This window comes from Colias philodice, chromosome 19 (assembly GCF_061535455.1).
Source record: "Colias philodice isolate Cphi_HAF_F1 chromosome 19, ilColPhil1 Martin Lab GWU primary, whole genome shotgun sequence".
Classification (NCBI taxonomy): Eukaryota; Metazoa; Arthropoda; class Insecta; order Lepidoptera; family Pieridae; genus Colias; species Colias philodice.
Window position 1 is genome coordinate 4,595,534 of NC_143104.1, and position 22,904 is coordinate 4,618,437.

A 22,904-nucleotide genomic window follows, 5' to 3' on the forward strand; every position below is an offset into this window, starting at 1 on the left:
TAACCGGTGCCGAACGGCAAAAAAATACATTGAAAAACTAAAAAAGCAAAACCCTGAAAAATATGAAAAGAAAAGGAAAAAATGTTGTGTGGTTTTATGAAACCACGGTAAAAGTGAAACTGTTCGAACGGTTCCGAACACTGCTTTGTGTAGCGCATGTCGCGTGACGGTCGGCTGCCGAGTAGGTATACCTACTCGGCAGCCGCGATACACGCGACATGCGCTACACAGACCAAAAAGTTTGAGACGATGTAATAAAAGTTTCACTTTAAAAACACCTCGAGAAAGTGAAACAAAGACAAAAAAAAATATCAGATCTTAATGACAGTGAAAAAGAAGCTCGAAGACAAAAATGGAAAGAAGCTAATGATAGAAGAAAAGAAAAGGAAAAGCAAACAGAGAATTATAAAAATTAATTGTTTGTTGATTATTTTGTTACTAAAAATATATATTTTTTTTAACTAGTGACTTCTTACTTTTTTATATGTAATATTACCTTATTCTGAATACAGCCTTACTTTTACAACTTCCTGACATTTCCTAACGAAACAGTTTACTGACAATTTCGTGACGTACAAATATTTTGAAAATGACCCATAAACTGATTTAAAATGATAATTTAAACCAGTTTTATAATATGCATTATTCCATCAGGCTGAACATGCATACTACCTTAAACAGTACAAACCTCTGTCTAACAGTATAGATGATATTATCAGTCTAGAAGATAAAAGCGCTAAAATACGACAAAATGAAATATTATTAGGAAAGGAATTAGGAAGCTAGCATAAACGTTTCACAAGTGAGGCGCCTTCGCTAAGGGACTGCAATATACATAGATAGACATACACTATAGATTAAGGTCTAGCTCACTTGGGGTCACATCGATGTTTGCCAATTAACAACATGAGCATAACAGTGTGACGCACATCAACACAATGATCTCTAGACAAACTTGACGGCGATCCTCCGTAAAGTGTGGAGTTTTATTAAATTTGGAAAATTAAATTTACATTATCCACACTTTAGTTTCCAGTGAATATATTTCGAATACCTATCTTTTAAACGGCCTCTATAACGTTAAATTTTGACAATATTCGATAATGAAAGTTTTCTCTTTTATGTTGCATGTGCTCGTAGTGAATTTGCCGGATATTTTGGAATTTTGTGGATGAAATAAATTCACTGAGAGCGAATCGCCGCATCAACAACGTCCAATCAAACACCAACGAACATGCAACAGTCCCACCAATTTCCACTTACCCACATAATTTTTCCCGAATAGTTGCATACCCATCACGGCAAATATGAAAATAATGATGCACAATACGAAGGTCAGGTTGCCCAAGGCACCCATCGTCCTACCCATTATAGAGATGAGTAAATTAAGAGTCGGCCATGACTTTGCCAATTTGAATACTCGAAGCTGCAATTATAAATTGTGAAACAAGGCGTCACACAAGCTCGCTTGCCGGCGCTTCACCTATGCTACTGCGGCTTCTCACCAAAGACCCATAATCACTCGACGTACCAATTCCTTCGCGGTTCGGTGTCAGATAATGATTATAGGTCCTTATCTCTGACTAAAGTTAGCGGGATGTGTGCTTCAGTATCCTTTCAAAACATGTGCATTTATTTTGATTTATGAGTGGGATATATGTTAACTATCGTTGCATTTACTACGCTGAGGGAGAGCATTTTGATTGATATTATTGGTTCAGTTTTGATTTCGGTAAGATTAGTATTCTTTTCTGGTCGTTATACTGAAATAAATTGACATAGATCCCATCAGTCGACGACCTGATGCATTACCCTTCGTAAGCGAAGCTGCATGTCAATTTCTATAGTACTCGATGCAAAGCTTAAGTTATGATCGTAAGCTGCGTGATAGCCTTATAACATATTTCGTCCAGGCCCATTCTCGTGAGCCACATTCCGTGTTATAAAGCCACAGCGGGTACTGAATGGTTAGACCGTAAAATAATATTCAATCAAAGCCCTGTGTTAGTATTCGGTAGTGTAAAGCTGAATAGGAATTAATAATGAAGCCTTAGTATTGTTTAGAGATGCGTAATTGGTTTTCAGTTAGAACCTGTATAGTTTTTCCCAAACAACTGCATCCCCATCACAGCAAATATGAATATAATGATGCAAAGTACAAAGGTCAAGTTCCCTAAAGCTCCCACCGTCCTACCCATTATGGATATAATTAGGTTTAGCGCCGGCCAAGACTTGGCCAGTTTAAATACACGTAGCTGAAAATATTATATTAAACATAAATACATAAATGTTATACATGTATAAGTGTCACTGTAAACGGCTCTCCAGTATATATTGCTTTGATACAAATATTAAAATAATATTAATCTATACCTCTGAACTCTATATCTGTAAAAGTACATCTGTTAACATAAAAGTAAAAATATTAATATTATAAAGAGTGTTCATTAATTGTCACGTGTGTTAATTTTACGGTGTAAACTGTATAGTATAAATGTAAGGACTTATACTAAAGTTTTAAATGATAATAAGTCGATACTTACCAATCTGAATGAACGTAAAACTGACAAACCCTGAACACCTTCAAGTCCTAATTCCAGTAATGATAAGGCCACGATTATAAAGTCAAATATATTCCAACCCTCTTGGAAGTAAAATTTCGGACTCATTGCTATTAATTTAAACATCGCTTCGATACCGAATGTAGCAGTGAAGAACTGAAAAATAAAATTTAATATTTCATCTATTCTTCTTCGCCAATTAATTTTTTTCTGGTACGTTACTTACGTAATTGCCACTTTTCAACGCTCTTTCCATATCTTTATCCATGTCGTGATGATCCAAAGCCATAAACAGCGTATTGACAACGATACATAGCGTGATAAACAGTTCGACGAAGGGATCGAACACGAGGAGGGCGACGTACTTCTGGAACTCGAGCCACAGCCAGCAGCAGTCCCACACACAGAAGAAGTCGATTCCCTTCATGAGCCATTCGAGAAGCCTCTCCTTGACCGTGGGCCCTTCATCGTCATCTTCGGCTGTTGAGAAGTAGTATACTGACACTGTTGTGTCCCGTTTACCGAAGTGTGTGTGTGGTGAGGAGAGAGACAAAAATAAATTTTGTTAGTATTCGCTCATTATTTTGCCTTATTTTATTATAGTAACCAAATGTTAATTTAACAACTATTTCGTCGGATACGGAGCCAATTTTTAACTACATAGAAGCAATATTCATATTTTTTGAATTTTGTTGGCTGTCATTTATCTTTTACGTCACGCACGCAAAAAACGTTGAGTTACAAAAGTTCAAGGGTAATATTATAATGTCAACGCCTGAACTCTACGTGCGAGGTACTGTGCTCTCTTTAATACACTCAAGGTATAGTTACGTTGTGATAGCATATCTTTATTGCAGCGAAGCTTTTGTCTACATATTACTACTTGAACTGCAAAGATGTTCATTAATATGTCTCATTATTCAATTTAAGTTTCTTTGTCAAAAAATATGAATATCGTGATAAAATTTCTACATGATGGATAAAAGCAAATCAGTTAGACCAATTTGTTCACGATACTTTATTTATAAATTAATAAAATTTTTCATTGTAACATATATTTTGATGTATTTTTCTATTTCTATCAGTGTCGGTCGCATGCAAGGAAATAAATTTTTTCATGCATTCGATATGTTATTAATAGTCTTACAACGAATCAGAAAGAAGAAGTAGAAATAAAAATTAAAAGCAAAATATAATTGAAATTTCTGGAAGTTCTATCTACTGTTTTATAAAGGTGCGTAGTAAATATAAGCATAGTATAATCTGTGTAGTTATCGGATAGGAGTTAGGACAGTGATAGGTGCGTATATTGCGCTTGATAATTAAATATAAATGACACCCAATAATATGTATATAAATGTATCTTTGCCAATTATGCAATTTCCGCATAATGAGCAAATACCGGAAATGTGTGCTTTGTTGTTGTCGTGTATTGTATGTTATTATTATATATTCATATTCGTTTATTAGGCAAATATATGTGTTATAAGCGTATAATTTGTTGAGAGATAACAAGATATTAAGTAAATAAATAAAGTAAACATATAGAGCTAGAGACAAGATTATGTTTAAATGTAGAGTTAGACTAAACATAGACAGGACATACAATGCTCTACGAATTAACCAATAGATGCTAAGGCTAGGAATACTTGTGTGTTTTTACATTCTATTTAAGTTATTTTTGCAATTATCTCAATTATAAAGCCATGTATTCACCAAAGGAGACATTTAATTATGTGTACAATGTCTAAACTCGATGAGTACACCGCTTTATTAGTATTCAATTTGCTAATGTATCGTATTCCCAGTCTCAGTGAATACGTACCATTTTGTTCGCTCGCTCGGCTTTGTCTTCCAGCTTGTTCGATTATTTCATTCAGTACCATTACGTCTGAAAATATTTAAATATTGATTAGTATTAAATTATACATCTAAAGTAATCTTTTGCCTATCATTTAAAATCAAACTTTCTATTGTGATTTTAAATGATTGATTAAAAAGGTTGGTTCTGGATAATATTACAGATTCGAATTTCCCTTTAACTATTTTGCTGATTAATAAAATTATGAAAGTGAATGACTCTTGATCTACTTTCAGATCACTAATAGTCAAAACGATTCACTTCTCGACTACAAAATGAAATTCACAAATGCTATAAAAATAAATTTAAGTTAGTGGCGCTTTTTTCCGTTCATTAAATAATTTTTATGTAATAATTTTTTTTAAACGCTTATTCAGACTAAAGACAGATTTGACAATATTAAAAAGTTAAAATCTTTCCTCCATAAAATATTTACGTTCTCAATATTTTTTTTTATCAAAACTTTATATGTACAAGATTTTCTGCATACCTCGCATATCCACAACATTTGGCTGCTGCGAAGATTCTATGAACGGGTTATCATTCGACTGTTTCAACACTTTGCCAGCTTCGTCCGTGCACTCGGTCGTACTAACCTCCTAAAACACAACAAGAAACAATTAACCCACCGAATAAATCATATTGACCAATGAACCATTCGCTAAAAACAATGACAGTGCCTCCAGTAGCCAAACTTCATAATGACAGTGTACGATTATGAGTAACAAAACTAGTGGTTCATGTAAGTGTCACATCACGCTTGCAAATAATTAGTTGACGCTTATAACAAAAGAATGATAAGCTCATACATATTCTCTTAATGGTCGAGATACCAGCGACGAGTCTTGTCTGGGCAGAGGGTAGGCGTGCGGTTGGGAGGTAACGCTATGGTTCCTGGACGCCGATCGGCCTCGCAGCCGGGCCTCCTTCGTCTGGGCTTTCCCTCCGAGGAGGTCCCCGTGCGACGTGTACGATAACCGCGACTGGTGGGACGTGTACGATGAATGTCTTGACCCTTGAATTTAGATGACGCATAATAAGTACTAAACGCTGTTAAACTCCTAAGTAAGAAATCTAACTTATTACATATTTTCAACATTTAATTTGAAATACAAGAACACCTGTTAAGAGATTCACATGAAATATATATTTATATTATTTTTAACCATTAGAGGATATTCATGTTTCCGATGCAAAACGTCATATTTTAATATTTAGGTACACGAATCCTATAGTAAGTACATACCTAAATTCGCATAGTAAACCGGTATGATGATAGCGCCGTTCTCTTCTGACATTGGTGTTACTGCGTTTGAATCATCAGCGTATGGAAGATGTTCCTGTGCGTCCAAATATGTCGATAAAACGAGCGGTTTCCTATCAGCTCCTGGTGGATAGCGATTCCTTCCATTTGGTCGTAAAGCCATTTGATGAGAACCTCGTGAACCTCGCCGTAAATTGAATGGAGATCCAGGCAGCGACAAAGAAGCCTGAAGCATTTCTAAATCTTAGTTTAAGCTAACTAAAAGATCACTGTTATCTTTTCTCACTCTGCTGCAAAACATTAATTTTAATTCATTGAAATCAATTAAGTCACACATTATTACGGGCATGTCAATTCATTTGGATTCGAGTTATACTAATTGTTGATCATTCGCTTAATATCATGTTCCTCAATTCAGATCGAGTAGTGAAATATGGTTAACTGAAGGATTTTTTCTGGAGGCTTTGGCATGTTGCTGTTATCAGTACCTACTGAGGATGACATCAGGAGCAATGTAATACCTAAACTATTATTTTACTTTCATGTGCCAATAAACAAGTGACAAGTTGATAGCAGAAATTCATGAGACCATGAACAAAATAATAACAAAAACCCAAAAAAAAAACTAAATAAGAAGAATTCTTAATGTCCTATTGCATCAACACATGGTGAACACAAAAATTATGAAGAAGTGAATGTATTTACAATCGATTTTCATGAATTGCTGCAATTTGACACGTGAACACTAAAATTTCTAAGGAGGATTCAAAGAAACACGGGAAGAAAGGCATAAAAGTTAAATTATGACTACTTATACCAAAATAGGAAAGGAAGAGGGAACACAAACATCAATGAGGATAAGAGGACAAACCTGAGAGCCCTCCCGCAGTGGCCCATACGACAACTGTCCGTATTTATTTATTCGTTCAGGATGGGGAACCTTTAATGCACAGAAAAAGATATTTTTAAATCATATCCAATTTTAAAGCTACTAATTTATAATAAATAGACATAGAATCGCTAAGGATAGAGGACAGATAATAACAAACAAATATTTGGAATAAAGGTATCAAAGTTGCAGCCTTCAAGCAATAACGAAGTGAACAATATAGGAAACATATTATTGGTAAGAACTACATTTATGGCTAGATGATAAAGATAAATAAGAGGATTAACTAAAGAAGGAACGATAAACATTAAACAACGGATGCACAGTACAATAATCTTATGATATGTGACATAATAATTAGAACATGAAACAGAAAAGCTTTGGCAGTGATATTAAGCAACAGTTAGTCAGGTAACTTTGTTTATAAACACATGAAGTATCATAGGGTTATACTACATGCAATTTTGCATACTTCTATCCTATCGTAGCTATGATTGTCGTTTTGATATCGCTACATCTATGGTCATGAGGACTGTTCTTTGTTTCTATGAAAATGCCTCCACCTGTTACTCATCGAAATTGAGGAATTAATGAATACTCGAATACTTTGAGTGTATGAGAAATTAATTATGTTGACCGAACCTACCTCTCCATCGACGATACGTTCAGTCTCAGCTCGGCTGCTTCGATTTGCTCACAAAATGAAAGAAACAATCTAACATGACAATAGATATTTTTCTCCAATAGTATTTATGGGTACGCATAAAATGTTATATTAGAACCGCTTCAAAATTCCGCATCAAAAAGATTGTACGAAACAACTTGTTTTTTTTATAATTCAGAGATAAAAATATTATTGGAGATGACGTATAAAATAAACTAGTTTATGAAAACTAATGAATTGAATAACAATTTGTTTCACAATCATGCCTTTAATGGAGATGATTCCTAATGATTCTACGAAATTACTAGCAGCTGATATTGAGGGTGAAAATTAAGTATTCATTTTTATCTTTGATAATTTTTTTAAAATAACTGGTAATAAAACGAAATGTAACGAATACGGATAGAATAATGTGGTGAAGGAGATGAGTAAAAACTAAAAATCATAAAAATGATCTGTTTGAGGAAATAGGAACATTTATACGGCAGCTGCAGGCAAAGTGATTGCAGATAAAAATAAATTTAAACAAAATGATAAGACCATCTAATAGCATGCCTCGAAACCAAGTTTCAAATAAACGGACGTGTTCAAAGGTTTTAAATTAACAGTGTAATAATCATAATAGCACAAATTAAATTTTCATTCATTACTGATATCCAGATATGAATAAATACAGTAGTATCGTAAAGAAGTTCGTTTAAATGATATTGAAACAATAGAATGTAGAAAATATTATTTTGTCGTGTTTTGTATACATTTGCCTTTTGGCAGATATTCTCATTAATAAGTTACCAATCATATCTGAATACTAGTAGAAAGTATTAACATCAAAGAGGACAGACACATAAAAATTAAAGCTTTGAGCAGTTAACACATTTTTTGTAAATCTTTTCAACTTGAATATTTAAACAGGAATTTTAATAACGAAATTGATGTATCAATATTGCTTTAATCTACTTAGGATAATGATGTGGTTTTATTCGGATAAATTTTATTTGCTTTTGCTTTCTTATAACGCTAAGTGCAATCAAGCAGCGTGTCTTTTTGTGAACATCAAGTTGAAAAGAAATTCCTCAACTGACAATGATATAATTAACATTAACTATTGTTCATTGTTCATTCAACTGTAATAAAATATTACTGTTTAATATAATAACATGAAACAATTGTGAATTATGTAAAAAAAACTCTTTATTTTATTTTTCAAACAAATATATTATTACGTGTTGAAGACTTGGGGCATTATTATTAAAAAATATGACACCGAAACCGAATGCAATTCTTTGTATAATTATTTTATAACAGTCAAAACTACGCTAATGTTTTCGTAACTTTACTGTTTTATATATTGCAAAATAGTCAACTGTTTTTAATGCCAATAAAAACTCCTAAAAATTCAAAATTTTGTATTTTAATATAAAATAACGTTTTCGTCCAAATAATCTCTCTAGCACATTCTAGTTCAAGTATATTAAAATATAAATAAAGATGTTACATATTTCGTACATATGATCATTGTCAGCGGAGCGCAAGTGTGGTTAGTCGGGTACTCACCATGCTGACCTTCCTCTGTCGGCGTGCGGCGTCGTGCGTGTCGCTGGGCTTGTGCGTGGGCTGGGTGCTCACCGAGTCCTGGAAGGGGTCGCTGCGGAGGGACATGCGCTCGCGCGTGTTGTCGTCCTGGTTGCCGCGCTCCTGGTTCACGAACAGCTCGTAGCTCTGGCACGAGAAGTCGCTGGGCGACTTGGCGGGGTGCGCCTCGGCGTACGCGGCGGCCTCGGCCGCGGCCGCCGCCGAGCGCGCGTGCGCCTCGCGCGCTTCCTGCTTGTCCGCGCGCGCCGCCGCTTTCTGCTCCGCTTCCTATACCACAGTTACAAATATGTTTGGAATAACACAAGCAAAAGCTTAGTATGGAATCAGATCGTCAAGATTGTCCTGAAATATTTATTTATGTTGTTAAGTCTCTTTTATCTGAAATTACGTCTATATGGAACGGAAACGGAGAGCGTGCATGCCGAGCACACGTGTCAGTAGTGACACTTCTTTAGCAAGATTTAAAAATATCAAAATCGTCGCTTTTCTCCATGACGTGACGGTATTGGCATGACGCGACCTTAAAATTTTACTCTCATCACGCCTAGAGAAGTTTCGCTTCAAAATATATTTGGTAAATCGTGTAAAAAGTTCAAAACGGATCATGCCTTTATACATATTATTTTATTTGTATACCAAAAAGCATGGTTCATTTTTACTATAAACCACATAAATTTTATAGCGACGATACTTCGTTTCTGATTTTCCGATTACAATATCATCGAAAATATTAATACCTATTCAAGGTTTTTCCAGTTGACACTTAAAACGATATTTAAATTAATGAATTTAACATTATCACTCTTGTTTAAATCCAAAGTAGCCTTACCCTAAGAGCTTCTTCTTCCGCTTGTTCCTCCTCTTCGGCTTTCTTCTGCAACTCATCGTACGACATGGCGACGATCGCCAAGATCAAGTTCACGAGATAGAACGAGCCCAAGAAAATTATCACCACGAAAAACAACACGTGCCATGAACCAGCTGATCGAAGTACCTTGGAAATTATTTGTATAATTACATAATGCTAAGTTATTTGCAAGTTGTTTCATAAATACACAAATGCAATAGGAAAATCACTAATTATAAACATTGAAACATCTATTGGATAGTTTATTATACTGACGTCAATCAATATATTATGTCTAATTATTTTTAGCAAAATAAAGAAAATCAAATAATTCGTCAATAGGTAAGGTTTTTCCACATTTTCATCCAATGGTAATATGGAGCCTATAAGGTGTCTGCTCGCTTGAAAATATTGAATATTTACCAGTTGATATAAATTTTCCCAGTAGTCCTGTGTCATGAGTCGGAAAGCGGAAAGAAATGCCCAGCCAAAGGTGTCAAAACTCGTGTAACCATAGTTCGGATTTGGTCCATAGCCTTGAAGACATATATAGCCTGGTTCGCATTGCCTATAAAAAGATAATAAAATGTTACATACTGACTTAGCTGTGATCATTCAAGTTTTACATAATATGTTCTCTCTTCTTGTTAAGCCATTTGTCACTTAATATTCGAATTCATTTATTGAGAAAAAATGTTTTGCTTTTAAAAATGTTTTGACAACATACCCTGCTCCTGATGAGTTGCCACACAATGGATAGTCTCCGTCTTCGCTGTACCAGTTCGCTGAAATTTTTACATACTTGTTAGTAGAAACCAATCTTTTCAATTCTCAAAGTAAACGTATTGATATACGAAGAATATTTACTTTCATTTTGACAAAATCGCTCCCAGTTTTCATCAGTCAAATTGCCCCAACTACCATCCTCCGGGAAGACCTTTATACATTTCTGCGTTAACACTCCCATGTAGATTTGAAGGCCCATTAACGCAAAAACCGATAGAGAAAACATTGTCAATATTATCACATCGCGCAGATTTTTCACGGATTCTATGACAGCACCGACAATAGTCTTCAATCCTGGGAAGTGATCAAAATCGTTATATCTACGCTTATTTTAAGAGCAGCACACGTTCAAACCTCTATCAAAGATGTATACTCACTTATCCCATTCAATACATAGATTTCAACACACACAAACCGTCTACCGTGTTCAAATTACTACGTTAAGCTCGTGACTCTATGCGAGTATAATCTAATATTACAAATAATATTTGCTAGTGAAATAATAGCACAAATAGAATTACCCGGTACGATGGCCACAGTCTTCAACGCTCGGAGAACTCTGAACGTTCTGAGAGCGGCCAAGTTGCCGAGATCTATGCCCATCGTCACATAACTGCAAACACACCCACAACCACCACGTCTAGATTAATATATCTAACTACAGAGAACTAAACAATTACTAATTTTATATTATTACAGCCTTCACTACTATCTGCGACTCGAACTGTCGCATTTCGCGTTTCGTATCAGTCCTTGAGCTTATATTCGATATCCTGTAGTAAAATAGAGATCTCTAATTTTAATAAAAAATCTTCTATTATAAACTCTATATAAAGACATTTAGGTAAACAATAACCAAAATCTACTGTTTAATAGTCGTTACTTTATGCTACATTATTGTATTAAAATTGTCTACTACTCACGCTAAAGCTATAACTACGAAGTCAAGCCAATTCCATGCATCTCTAAGGTATGTGAATGGCTGTAGTATGAAACCCCTGGCCATTACTTTCACCGCCGATTCAAACGTGTAGATTCCCGTAAAGATAACTCTGCAAAAATTCACCTCCATTGTGGAACGCCGCTCGCAAAAATACATAAATATTCTCATAGTTAAGTTAATCTATGATTTCAAAAAGACAAGAAAAATCTAATCAGTATTTATGTGGACTTTTAAGTAAATATTATTATCTATTATAAGGTAATAATTGTCTACAAACACCTAGGTCTAAATGAATAGTAAACCAGTACATACCGATGTATTTACAAGTGTAACACGCCTGATATGATAAAGTCGAAAGGTAGAAAAATGTTCTCTAGATAAAAACACGTCAGTTTAATTGCATTCAGTTAATTTTGTGCTACTGTTCAAACGTATGAAATCACAGATGCATTATTTTTGGGTACAATTGAACTTAAATCGTGAAAAACAATTTGTTATGAGCATGTCAAGGAAAACATTGATTGTTTTATTGTCTAGGGCAATGCAAAAGTTATTTGAGAGGAAAGTGAACGTGTAGTTAAATGTATTGCAGTTAGAAAACCCAATGGAGTGTGATATTGCTGTGATAAAACAGTGTTTTGCCATGGTTACTTAATAATAAATCAATTTATACGCGAAAAATCTATTGACATAAAGTTTACTTCTGTATGTCTAAATATTATTATTCAAATAATTACGTATTACTAAACTGAAACTAATAATTTTGAATCTATCGTGCATACTACTATATGATTAGATGGTATAGTTGTATTCAATAATATTAGACCGGGAGATACTGACACAAAATTTCGAGTCATTTGTAACAAGGATGGCGGTTCTACAGGGGTCTTAGTACGCAATGACAAAAAGGAAAATGATGGTGTGAACGCTGGTACCGGTGGCTTAGTCGCGTGGGCGTTTGTCGAACTCGTCGGAAAAATAGCGAAAGTCAAACGATTTGTAACACAAAAATTTTAAAATTTACCGATAGCCCATAAAAAAGTAGTAGGCGGTAGTGTCATGCCATACTTTTCCGGTGTGACTTACACCCCGCCATACCGATGCGAATGTGTTGATTTAAATAAAACAATCATTCAACCATTTGTACCAGGCTAACTTTTGCACAGGTAACTATCGTCGTGCAGCCATTTACGAAAATCGCCATGCCATACTTTTCGGACGATTCCAAATGGTCGCCATACCGCCGAAAATCTGCAAAAAATTTTTATTTCGCCAAACTTTTTGTACCAGTATTGCATTTGGATTTTTGGAGAGTATTTGATAAAATGTGACCATTATTATATTTGCCATACTTCTAGTAGGGGGAAAAAGTGCTGTCATACTTGAAAACTTAATTTATTATTAATTTATATAAGTGAAGATTTCCAACACATAGATCTTTGAAATTTTGTATTTATATTTGTTGATCCTCAAACTTACAGGAAAAATAAGTGCCATACTGTTACAAATCGTTTGACTTTCGCTATTTTCCGACGAGTTCGACTAACGCCCACGCGACTAAGCCGCCGGTACCAGCGTTCACGCCATCGTTTTTCTTTTTGTCATTGCGTACTAAGAACCCTGTAGAACTGCCATCCTGTTACAAATGACTCGAAATTTTGTGTCAGTATCTCCCGGTCTATATAGTAATATAAATAAAACAAAAGGTACTCACTCAGTACTTTCGACAGTCGGTGTGGTAGGCATTATCATTAGTATGCAATTGACAAGGATCGTAGTAATGATGAACAGAGAGAACAAAGGATGTACTAATATGTATATAGCGACTCTCCTTATCGGGTTAAACGGATCCAACATCCATAATGCGTCTGTTGCCGAAAATCTGAAGATATCTTTACCCTTGCTTATGACTACGAAAGTCTGGAACGAAACAAATTTCCTATTATATATCTATCTTGTTACTTCGTTTTATGTCTAACTTGAGCTTACTATAAATCGATATTTATTATCCCTAATTACAGTCAGGAGGAAAAATAACGTCATTAAAAACTACTTCTGTGTAGCCTAATTGCGAGCTTATGTAAAAACTTACGGTTTGGTTGTGATAAAAAGGATCGATGTCTTCGAGAGGCGTGGAGGCAAGCTCCAGTGGGAAGGAGCCCTGCATCCGCACGGGCAGCGGCAGGCCCTGCTCCAGGGTCGCGTCCGGCTGGGGACCTTCGTCTTCGTCCTCGTCATCGTAACGCACCTACATCATCCCACACAGTTCAACTTTACTGCACACTCCGGCGCCATGGCGTCATCACGTAAGCAAGCTATTTACTATTTGCAATGGATGTAATTCCATTACTATAAATGTATCAAGTGCAGATTATCACCGCCCATGCATATGATCACGCTCTTCGTACGATCGAAGGTGGCCGGACGTTCCCTTTGTGACGGACCGATTCACAACGAATCGTACGATCGATGCAATTTTAAATCGAAGAAACTTTGTACAATAACTACAGAAGGCGTTCTGTAACAATACTGTTGTGGTTTAAGGGCTCCCACACATAAACACGATACGACGTCGCGTCGTACAACGATGCGGCGTCGTATCGTGTTTATGTGTGGGAGCCCTTATCGTGAAACGATACAGGGCGATTCGTCCTCCCAGTAACCCGCCCGTATTAGCGGGCGGCGCCAGCAACCTGCTGCAGAGGACGAATCGTCCTGAACAGCATCCCCCACGTGTGCGAAGACCACTCGCGCGTGAAACGACGCCGCATCGTTGTACGACGTCGCGTCGTACAACGATGCGGCGTCGTATCGTGTTTATGTGTGGGAGCCCTTAGAATGCTATTCTCAGATCTTAAGAGAATATCACTGTTACAGCAACGAGTATTATTACGATTGTTGAGCATGTTTTGTGAGCGCATTGGAAGCTGTTTTTATTATGGTGCTGCCTTCTGTGTGTTCATGATGTGTTTTCTGCCAAACTAGAAGCATATTGCAAAACGTTCCCCGCTATTGTGTTACCGTTCCGAGGAATTAGTATGAAAATTTACTTAACGAGATCGAGAGTCTGTCTTAAAAGTAATTTGAAAGGCATATAAATGTAAAACCTAGATTTAAATAATCTATCACAATGTAATATCGATGCAAATTGAGAAAATTATTTTGTTAGTATGCGAATACATTTAAGGAAAACGCCACAAGTATTGCGGATTTTTATAATCTGTGTTAGGTATTCTAAAATGTTTTACATAATCAATAATCATAAATATTAATATGTATTACAATTCAGGTGGCATAATACAAATAAAATCGGAAGGCTTCAAAATAGGGGGTCGTCGGTTAAGTTGCACTAACTAGCCAGGTGATGTCACCATGCTAGACCTAAATGACCGCAGCCAATGAAGTGGCAAACATGAGCCAATTGTGTGCAATGCATGAAAAGGGTGAATGTTATGTGCTAGTGTTATTTTCTGCTTGGGTACACAGTACATTTTAATTAAACAAAGTGCAATGTTATCAACCCTATTTTTCAAATTAGAATATGGTTAGGCTTTTTTTTTGTTCAGAACTAATCATCCTATTTTTGTTAGGTAAGGTTTCGCTACGGGCTTGACTATCTCTTCTAATTTTGGATTATTTCAGGTTTACGACGGTTCTAAGGTATTTTCGGTTGTGGCATCAATATATCTGTTTTGTCTGACTTCCATTATTGAGGTATCGAGTATGTCGATGTCATTAGTTGCAAATAATATGAAAAGCTATGTTTCTTGAACTACAAAGGTTAGCTGTCACGGCGACCTTGCCGTCTAGAGTGACAGTTAAACTTGATAAGTCTTTTAACAGATACGATTTTGCCGACAAAGCGATGTGTTCGTAAAATGCTTTATAATGCGATCAATATGCGTAAATTAGAATGCAATGCAAGTTATCGCGGTTTGACAAGAGTCACACCAATGATACGAGAGCCAGATGGCTGTACAATGGAATTTCGATAAGCGATAACTTGCTAAATAGTATTCCGCTAAAAACGAGCCGTAAAAAGGTAAAAGGGGCAAGCAAGCAATCTTACTTCTTTTTTCTTTTTCGTCCGCCCCAAATCGGTCTGGAATAGTTTAAAAATTATCCGTCAGACGTGATTATTGTACATGCTCCTTCAAAAATATCCTTCTGAGTGTGCTTGGTATATTGAATGTAGGTACCTAAATTTTTGTCATTTATATAATGTTTACAGTAAACACCTACAGTTAGTAAAAGATAATGTTTGTATGTTAGCACTAGACATGTGAGCACACTCATAGCTGGCAAGGAGTAGGAGTGGGTGTTACCTCGCCCTCAGCGCGTTTTTTCTCAAGTTCTTTTTGTTTGGCATGCTCCTCAGCTATGCGGGCTTCGATAGCGGCCAGTGACTCTCGTGTGAAAGGTCGGAACAAACTTTGTTCTTCCTCGCTGATCGAGTCCAAGTCTTCGGACATTGTCTATCGAACTCCCACTGAGTGAACTGCCTACTGGAAATATAAAACAATGTTAATATCTAATGTAAAATTGACCCACCCATGTCCGAATAAAAGGTTTGGGTAGGAGTAAACACTGCTTCATACCATTTAACCGAGCAAAATACCAACACTACATAAACATTGTAATTTCGCAACAGAAATAAATCAACTACAAGTGTTTCCCATCTTGAGTCTGTTTTGAATTCTGAGTCAACGTACAGTGAACTGCGAAATGTAATAAGGATTTCCTAATTTAATTATTCCCATTGTAAAGTCTCATGTCTGTCAGTATCAAATAACATGTGATTGTCGTATATCCTATAAAGTGATATAAACACTTGTGTATCCACTTCATATATTTAAACGTACATACTAAATGAGGTACCTATAATTACGTTTGAATTACGTACTATAAACCTTTAGTAGCTAAAAAAAGATCTTCAAGTTAACAATTACCGCATATCGCAAACGTTCATTCATTTATGTAACAATGCGCTATAATAATAGATATATTTACAGCATACTATGCTGTGAATACTTCTATGCTTTACACTTGTTAATTAGATAATGCGTATAATCACCTGCTAACAGTGAATGGGCGGGTGTGTGTGGTGGGGGAAGCGCGCGCGGCGGCACTCCCTGCGCCCGCGATCTTCCGCCAACCACCTACGGGCGGGTCGCCCTTCTGAACCGAACAATTTCATGTTTAGCTATGATATTTGCTACGCGTCTATGACGAATAATGGTGTCCCTTCGTCCAGCATACTCACCATGGAATCCTGATATTTCATGAATGTCAAAAAACTGTTCTGAAATAGTGCTAAATAGTGCCCAAAGGAAAAAAATAGTGCTCTTGTACTTGCGAAGTTATAGCCATAGTTCGATGAGTATGCTGGACGAAGGTTTCGCCCAGCATACTCACCTCCGTCCGGAGAATCTGTATACGCTTCAAACATAATTCATACTTCAAAAAATAGTTCCCAAATAGTGCCAAACGGTGCCCAAAAAGAAAAAACAGTGCTCGAATAACTTCGGAGTTACAGGCTTCGTTCAGTGAGTATGCTGGGCGTAGGTTCTACGCCCAGCATACTCACCTCAGTGCGCGAATATCGAACGAGCTATAGGTATAATTTACGTCTCAAAAAATTGTGCTTGAAATAGTGCCCAATATCAGTCCAATTTTTGCTTGACTTTTGACTTAGAAAACCATTAAATTTGATTGTAAACTTCTACATACAATACATTGAGTACAGTCGAATACAATATTATTAACTTTCTTTCTAACAATTTTTGTCTTGTGTAAATTATTAATTGTCTATGTAAGGGAGTATTTACTTTAGAATCGCAATATTATTAATTACACATTATTTTAATAATACTTTATAATAATATGATTAAGCCTTCGCGCGTCGCATGGGACCCCGGTAGCTAGGAACAATGATTTTATATATTTTGTCTAGATCACGGCGCTTGAAGGATTAAGATATCAAATGAAGTAAATCATGCATGAAAAATAAAGTTGCTGTTATTAATGCTTACATTACAACTGACAAAATTATTCAAAATAATCATTTTCCGGATCAAGGACGGTACCACAACGTTTACGGAATTGACCTGTATTCCTCATGTGATAAAGTTCAATATAGCAAATAATATTTGCACACCCAGAAAGTGGGTAGAATGTATTAGCGCGTTAACATTGTAATAACACCTTTTTTGTAACTACATTCTTGTAAATAAATGAAATTTGAATTTGAATTTGAATTTGAATAGTGTGGCAGTAATGGATGCACGTACGGTCAATAGGTATGGGGCTTACGACGAGCGGCGCCCACGACGCAAATGAATATTATGTTTATGTTTAAATACTAGATGGCGCTGCCCTAACATCTTACGATTATTAGACAAGACTGATCTGTATTTTGAAGGTGATAAGGGTCCATTTTGTGTCACAAAGCAATCGAAACGAACAAGCGCTTCTCAGTTTCTTTGTTTGTTTACTTCGTCGCACATCATTATAATAACGCCGGCTTATGTTAACAAAAGCTGTGAACTAGTTAACTAGAATTCTGATTACTTTGGCCCTTTAAATAGTAATAAATGACGTAAGTAATTAAAAATGTTTTTTATTGCTAAACCTTTCATTGATGAAACTATTGGAAAGAGTTTTAAAAATTTGTATAACTATGTCACAGTACTAGTTTTGACTGGTTATAAGTTTTGCCTGCAACATATATACAAAAAGAAACTGTATAATTTCCTTTTTACAATTTTTCAAGATATTAATTTTATTGGCTGCAAATGACTGTTTTTATTCAGACAAACACACAATGCAATGAAGTAATAGACTTCATTTACGCTTAAAGTTTCATTCATTTATTATTATTTATAAAATATATAATAATGCATTTAATCGAAAGTTTTTGACATGTGAGAAAATACCATAATTATTTCCAATAACATGAAGTCTACAATTAGAAAGTTTAATATTTTTGTCCAAAAACATGTGTCGACGACTGTACCCCATTTTACGTTAGTATGTAGAAGTTTACATTAAAATTTAATGGTTTTCTAAGTCAAAAGTCAAGCAAAAATTGGACTGATATTGGGCACTATTTCAAGCACAATTTTTTGAGACGTAAATTATACCTATAGCTCGTTCGATATTCGCGCACTGAGGTGAGTATGCTGGGCGTAGAACCTACGCCCAGCATACTCACTGAACGAAGCCTATAACTCCGAAGTTATTCGAGCACTGTTTTTTCTTTTTGGGCACCGTTTGGCACTATTTGGGAACTATTTTTTGAAGTATGAATTATGTTTGAAGCGTATACAGATTCTCCGGACGGAGGTGAGTATGCTGGGCGAAACCTTCGTCCAGCATACTCATCGAACTATGGCTATAACTTCGCAAGTACAAGAGCACTATTTTTTTCCTTTGGGCACTATTTAGCACTATTTCAGAACAGTTTTTTGACATTCATGAAATATCAGGATTCCATTATTTCCATGGTGAGTATGCTGGACGAAGGGACACGAATAATGAGAATAAGTCATGAGCTGGATTGTATAGCTCGAGGTACTAAATTATCCATAAGTAAGTAACAACAATTTCGCTATAGAAAATTGAATGATTTTTATAAACAAATGGATTAGATATGGATTTGAAATCGCAACCAAATCTATAGTTAAAATCACGTCATTAACGCAACGTGGGAATACAGAAAGAGACAATAACAAGCCACTTATTTATTGTACTAACTTTGACAATTAGACGCTCGTTTCGTACATTATACATCTCTGTTAGGTATAACCACACCATTATTCAGAGCAATTTTCATCAATTTACCTAATTTCTGGAACTCGGTCCTTTGATAATAATATACAATAACATTTTCCTTATAATCCTAGCCAAGCCAAAATATATTAATTCTGTATGATTACGTACACGTGTATTTAACTTTGACTGGATATTGAACTTTTCAACTTTCCACAATTATTCTCTTCATAGAAATATTTTTATATTTTTAGTAGAGAAGTCAGTCGGAAAATTAGTATTTTACAAAAAACATTGTTTTTACAACAAAGGCTATATTTATTTTTGGTCAAAATTAGGTTTTGATACCTTTGTAATTTGTATAAAACCCTCAGATGCTTACTCAAGCGTGGTGCACCCAAATTAATTAATTGTATTACTAACGCTTATAACTGTTGGCTTGATATGTGTTGATGGACGGACTATGTTATTGTATGTTTAAAGTTCTGAGAGAGGTCGATACGGGTATTATTAATATTTAATGAACGTAAAGCCCATACTAAACATGACAAGAGGTACCTACATTTATAGGACGCCCACATTGTTTTGTTTGAGTACTATGTGAGAGAAGCCTTTGTTTTAGTTACAAATACAAGTTTGGGCGGCTACGGAGGAATTTGCATGTACCTACTACCGTAGATAACTAAATAGTTGCTACGATACTACGCAGAAAACCTGTGATAGGGATCATAAGATTCGTATTTCCGTACAAAACTAACTTATTCTAATAAATTATTGGGACAAACCTGTCGTCCACGAGAGCAGTGTGGTCGCGGCTGCTAGAGAGATGAAAGTTACCACGTATTCGCTGATAGGGACAGCCAGCAAAGGAGCGAGATTTTTCATGTCCGACCTACAAAAAATATTAATTTAGTAAAACCGTTTGAGACATTATAAACAGCTGTTTTTATTTTCTATTTAAAAATCCTAATAAAATCTAAATGAATAAGGGTTCTGATCAATACCAAGATTCTCTATTGATTTAAATTATTTTAAATTCATATGAATTTGACTTTTTTCACTCTTCTCTCTACTATAATCCAATTGGAGTGCCACATCTGCGATATTACCGCTTCTGCTGTGACACACGTACAGATCGATGCAAACTTAATGGCGGTTCGGAAGTTAGGTGCAGGTGCGAGTGCGGGTGCGCACAGGTCCCCTAACGTCCCGTTAATACCTAAAATTGTTTTCTGCGCATCGGATCGTACGATGTTCCGAGCCGCCATTAAGTTTGAATCGTATATAGCATTGCGAAAGTCTCACCGTATAATAATCCAATGTTGGTGTGGTTCAGAGGGCGCGCCGGTTGGTGGCCGCGTCGCGTGCAAGCGCGCGCTCCTGTCTGCTGCGTCGCGCGTGCCACATCTGCGATATTACCGCTTCTGCTGTAACAAAAGAGTATTTTCAAATAGACAGCTTATCATATTATAATGATGATAATAAAATAAGTGTATTTTGTTTTGGTTGGGTTTTCCTTTTAAGTTACTTTATTACTCTGTACTTTTAAAGATTATAAAGTGATATTTAGGTACCTATTTACTAACACAGTCGCACATTTACCACTCACACATAATAGATGAAATGAATAAACTGCTAATAACTTAAACTTAATGTACCTAGTTAGTTTCCTTTTCACGGATTGTTCTACGTGTTATAAGAAAATCTATCATTGTTTGTCGGTGAATAATAAATAAACTTTTGTTTCGCCAGGGACGTCTATACTCTATACTATTATAACGAGTACAAAAAGCATTTAAGAATTTAAAAGTCCAGAATAAACAATTTAAAAAGCACGACAATCTTTTATTTTCATACAATGACAAATGAAGAGGACAACTTAACGTTCAAAACATCTTATATTCGTTTTTATATTTATATAAACACTAGCGGTCCGCCCCGAATTCGCCCGTGGTACATATGAAAAATAGATGTTGGCCGATTCTCAGACTTACCCGATATGCACAGAAAATTTCATGAGAATCGGTCCACCCGTTTCGGAGGAGTATGCAGACTAACATTGTGACACGAGAATTTTATATATAAGATTTTTGCCACATCATACGATCAAACTCTATAATAAAGTGTTTAGTATTTCTCAAATGTTATAAGGAATCGGAATACAATACAGGATGAAGCAAGCAGAATGAGTAAATGTGTAATACGAAGCAAGTATTGGACCTTTATCGAGAGTACAATGGCACGTAGCTGAATAGAGTACAAAATGTACCTAAATAATTCCACTACTAAGAACTATTATTATAATTGTCGTATTATCTATATCAGAGGCGGCTCGCCCTAAGGAGCGCTGGTGCAGTGAACTCCCATAAATAATTATAATAAAATCATACTCCTTAATTTAATTATTAACATTAATTATTACTATTTAAAATCAATCATAATCTTTAAAACTACTGTTAATACCAATGAATATATCCATCATTCCATCATCCCATACACCTGTATAATACCTACTGTATTAATGTAACGCGCGAAGCGGTGCGCTCACGATTGCGATCCAATGAAAAAAGATTTAGTACATTTCCTAATACGAAATCCAATAGGAGTGAAAGAGAGGGTTTTGCCAAAGCCCTGCGCGTGAAACAAAAGATTTTCTATGGAAAAGTAGCAAAATTCGGAGCGGCGCACCCGCAAACGTTGCCGGTTCGTTTTTACCGCCCGGCAGGACAGCGATTGCGACGTTGCCAGTTGCCACGTCTATAATATAAACAAACACTCGACTCTCGAGTCAACTTCAATGCACGCGCGCGATTCATGCAATTTTCTAATTAAAATTATAAAATACGTGTTGAAATAGCCTGTAGTTATCAGTATTACTTGTGAGTGTTAAAATGAACAATAATTATAATGTGGCGTTCATTAAAAAGTGTGATAAAACGTTACAAATTCGGCTTGAATGTAAAGCTGAGGGACCGCCACGGCCTGAACTTGATCTTACGCAAAAATGTACGACAAAAACGAAAACATATACGCGTGTGTTTAAATCTGAACAATATGTGAAAACACCGTGGTTGTGTGGTTGTGATGAAAGCAACAACAGATATTTACGAATGTCTTGTCGCTTTAAGTTATAGATATTTTTGCACACCAAAAAGAAAGACGTATGTATTTCCTTTATAAGTAATTTTTTTGATAAATGTACTGCTTTACACCATGTATTTTCAGTGTTTTATTTCAAGTGAACACCCATAAAATTTTGTCACGAGCCGCCTCTGATCTATATCCTTATTTATGATTCAATTCATTGTACATATCATTACAAAAAATAACAGTTCTATAATGTGTAAAAAAATATGTAAAGAAATACACATTTATTTTATTGGAAAACAGAATGCAACATAACAAAACAACATACAAATATAACGGTGTATTATAAAATGATACACAGATACTGATAGAAATGAAATATTCAGAAATGAGAAGCGAGCGCCAAGCTTTTAACTTCATTACACCGTGCAGCTCAAATTAATAATTATGTGAATATATAAATTATTCTATATGTTTTTCGTAATCTGCTTAATGCTTTATCGAGGATTACTGTTTTGCAGAGACAGTTTTATCTATGATTGTAAATCGTTTTATTGGTATACCGCTTAAGAAAAAAATATCTAGCAAAACCTAAAGAAAATTGGTCATGATAGAGCACAGGTGATGGGTTGTTTTAAA

At 35.6% G+C, this 22,904-nt stretch overlaps 1 protein-coding gene across 1 annotated transcript in view; it reads right to left on the reverse strand.

Moving 5' to 3' along the window:
* para (sodium voltage-gated channel paralytic) overlaps positions 1-20,590 on the reverse strand; it is a 34,623-nt gene extending 14,033 nt beyond the window's left edge. Inside the window, exons 1-20 of the mRNA XM_089707096.1 lie at positions 20,484-20,590; positions 19,964-20,070; positions 16,483-16,586; positions 15,734-15,913; positions 13,501-13,656; positions 13,123-13,328; positions 11,389-11,517; positions 10,987-11,078; positions 10,547-10,759; positions 10,407-10,464; positions 10,103-10,247; positions 9,662-9,826; positions 8,794-9,099; positions 5,669-5,912; positions 5,232-5,437; positions 4,913-5,021; positions 4,387-4,452; positions 2,788-3,041; positions 2,544-2,717; positions 1,264-1,426 (exon numbers count right to left, since the gene is read on the reverse strand). Coding sequence (XP_089563222.1) covers positions 1,264-1,426; positions 2,544-2,717; positions 2,788-3,041; positions 4,387-4,452; positions 4,913-5,021; positions 5,232-5,437; positions 5,669-5,912; positions 8,794-9,099; positions 9,662-9,826; positions 10,103-10,247; positions 10,407-10,464; positions 10,547-10,759; positions 10,987-11,078; positions 11,389-11,517; positions 13,123-13,328; positions 13,501-13,656; positions 15,734-15,880 — 2,833 coding nt within the window. The 5' untranslated portion in view covers positions 15,881-15,913; positions 16,483-16,586; positions 19,964-20,070; positions 20,484-20,590. The remainder of the gene's footprint in view (positions 1-1,263; positions 1,427-2,543; positions 2,718-2,787; positions 3,042-4,386; positions 4,453-4,912; positions 5,022-5,231; positions 5,438-5,668; positions 5,913-8,793; positions 9,100-9,661; positions 9,827-10,102; positions 10,248-10,406; positions 10,465-10,546; positions 10,760-10,986; positions 11,079-11,388; positions 11,518-13,122; positions 13,329-13,500; positions 13,657-15,733; positions 15,914-16,482; positions 16,587-19,963; positions 20,071-20,483) is intronic.
* Positions 20,591-22,904: the final 2,314 nt, after the last annotated feature.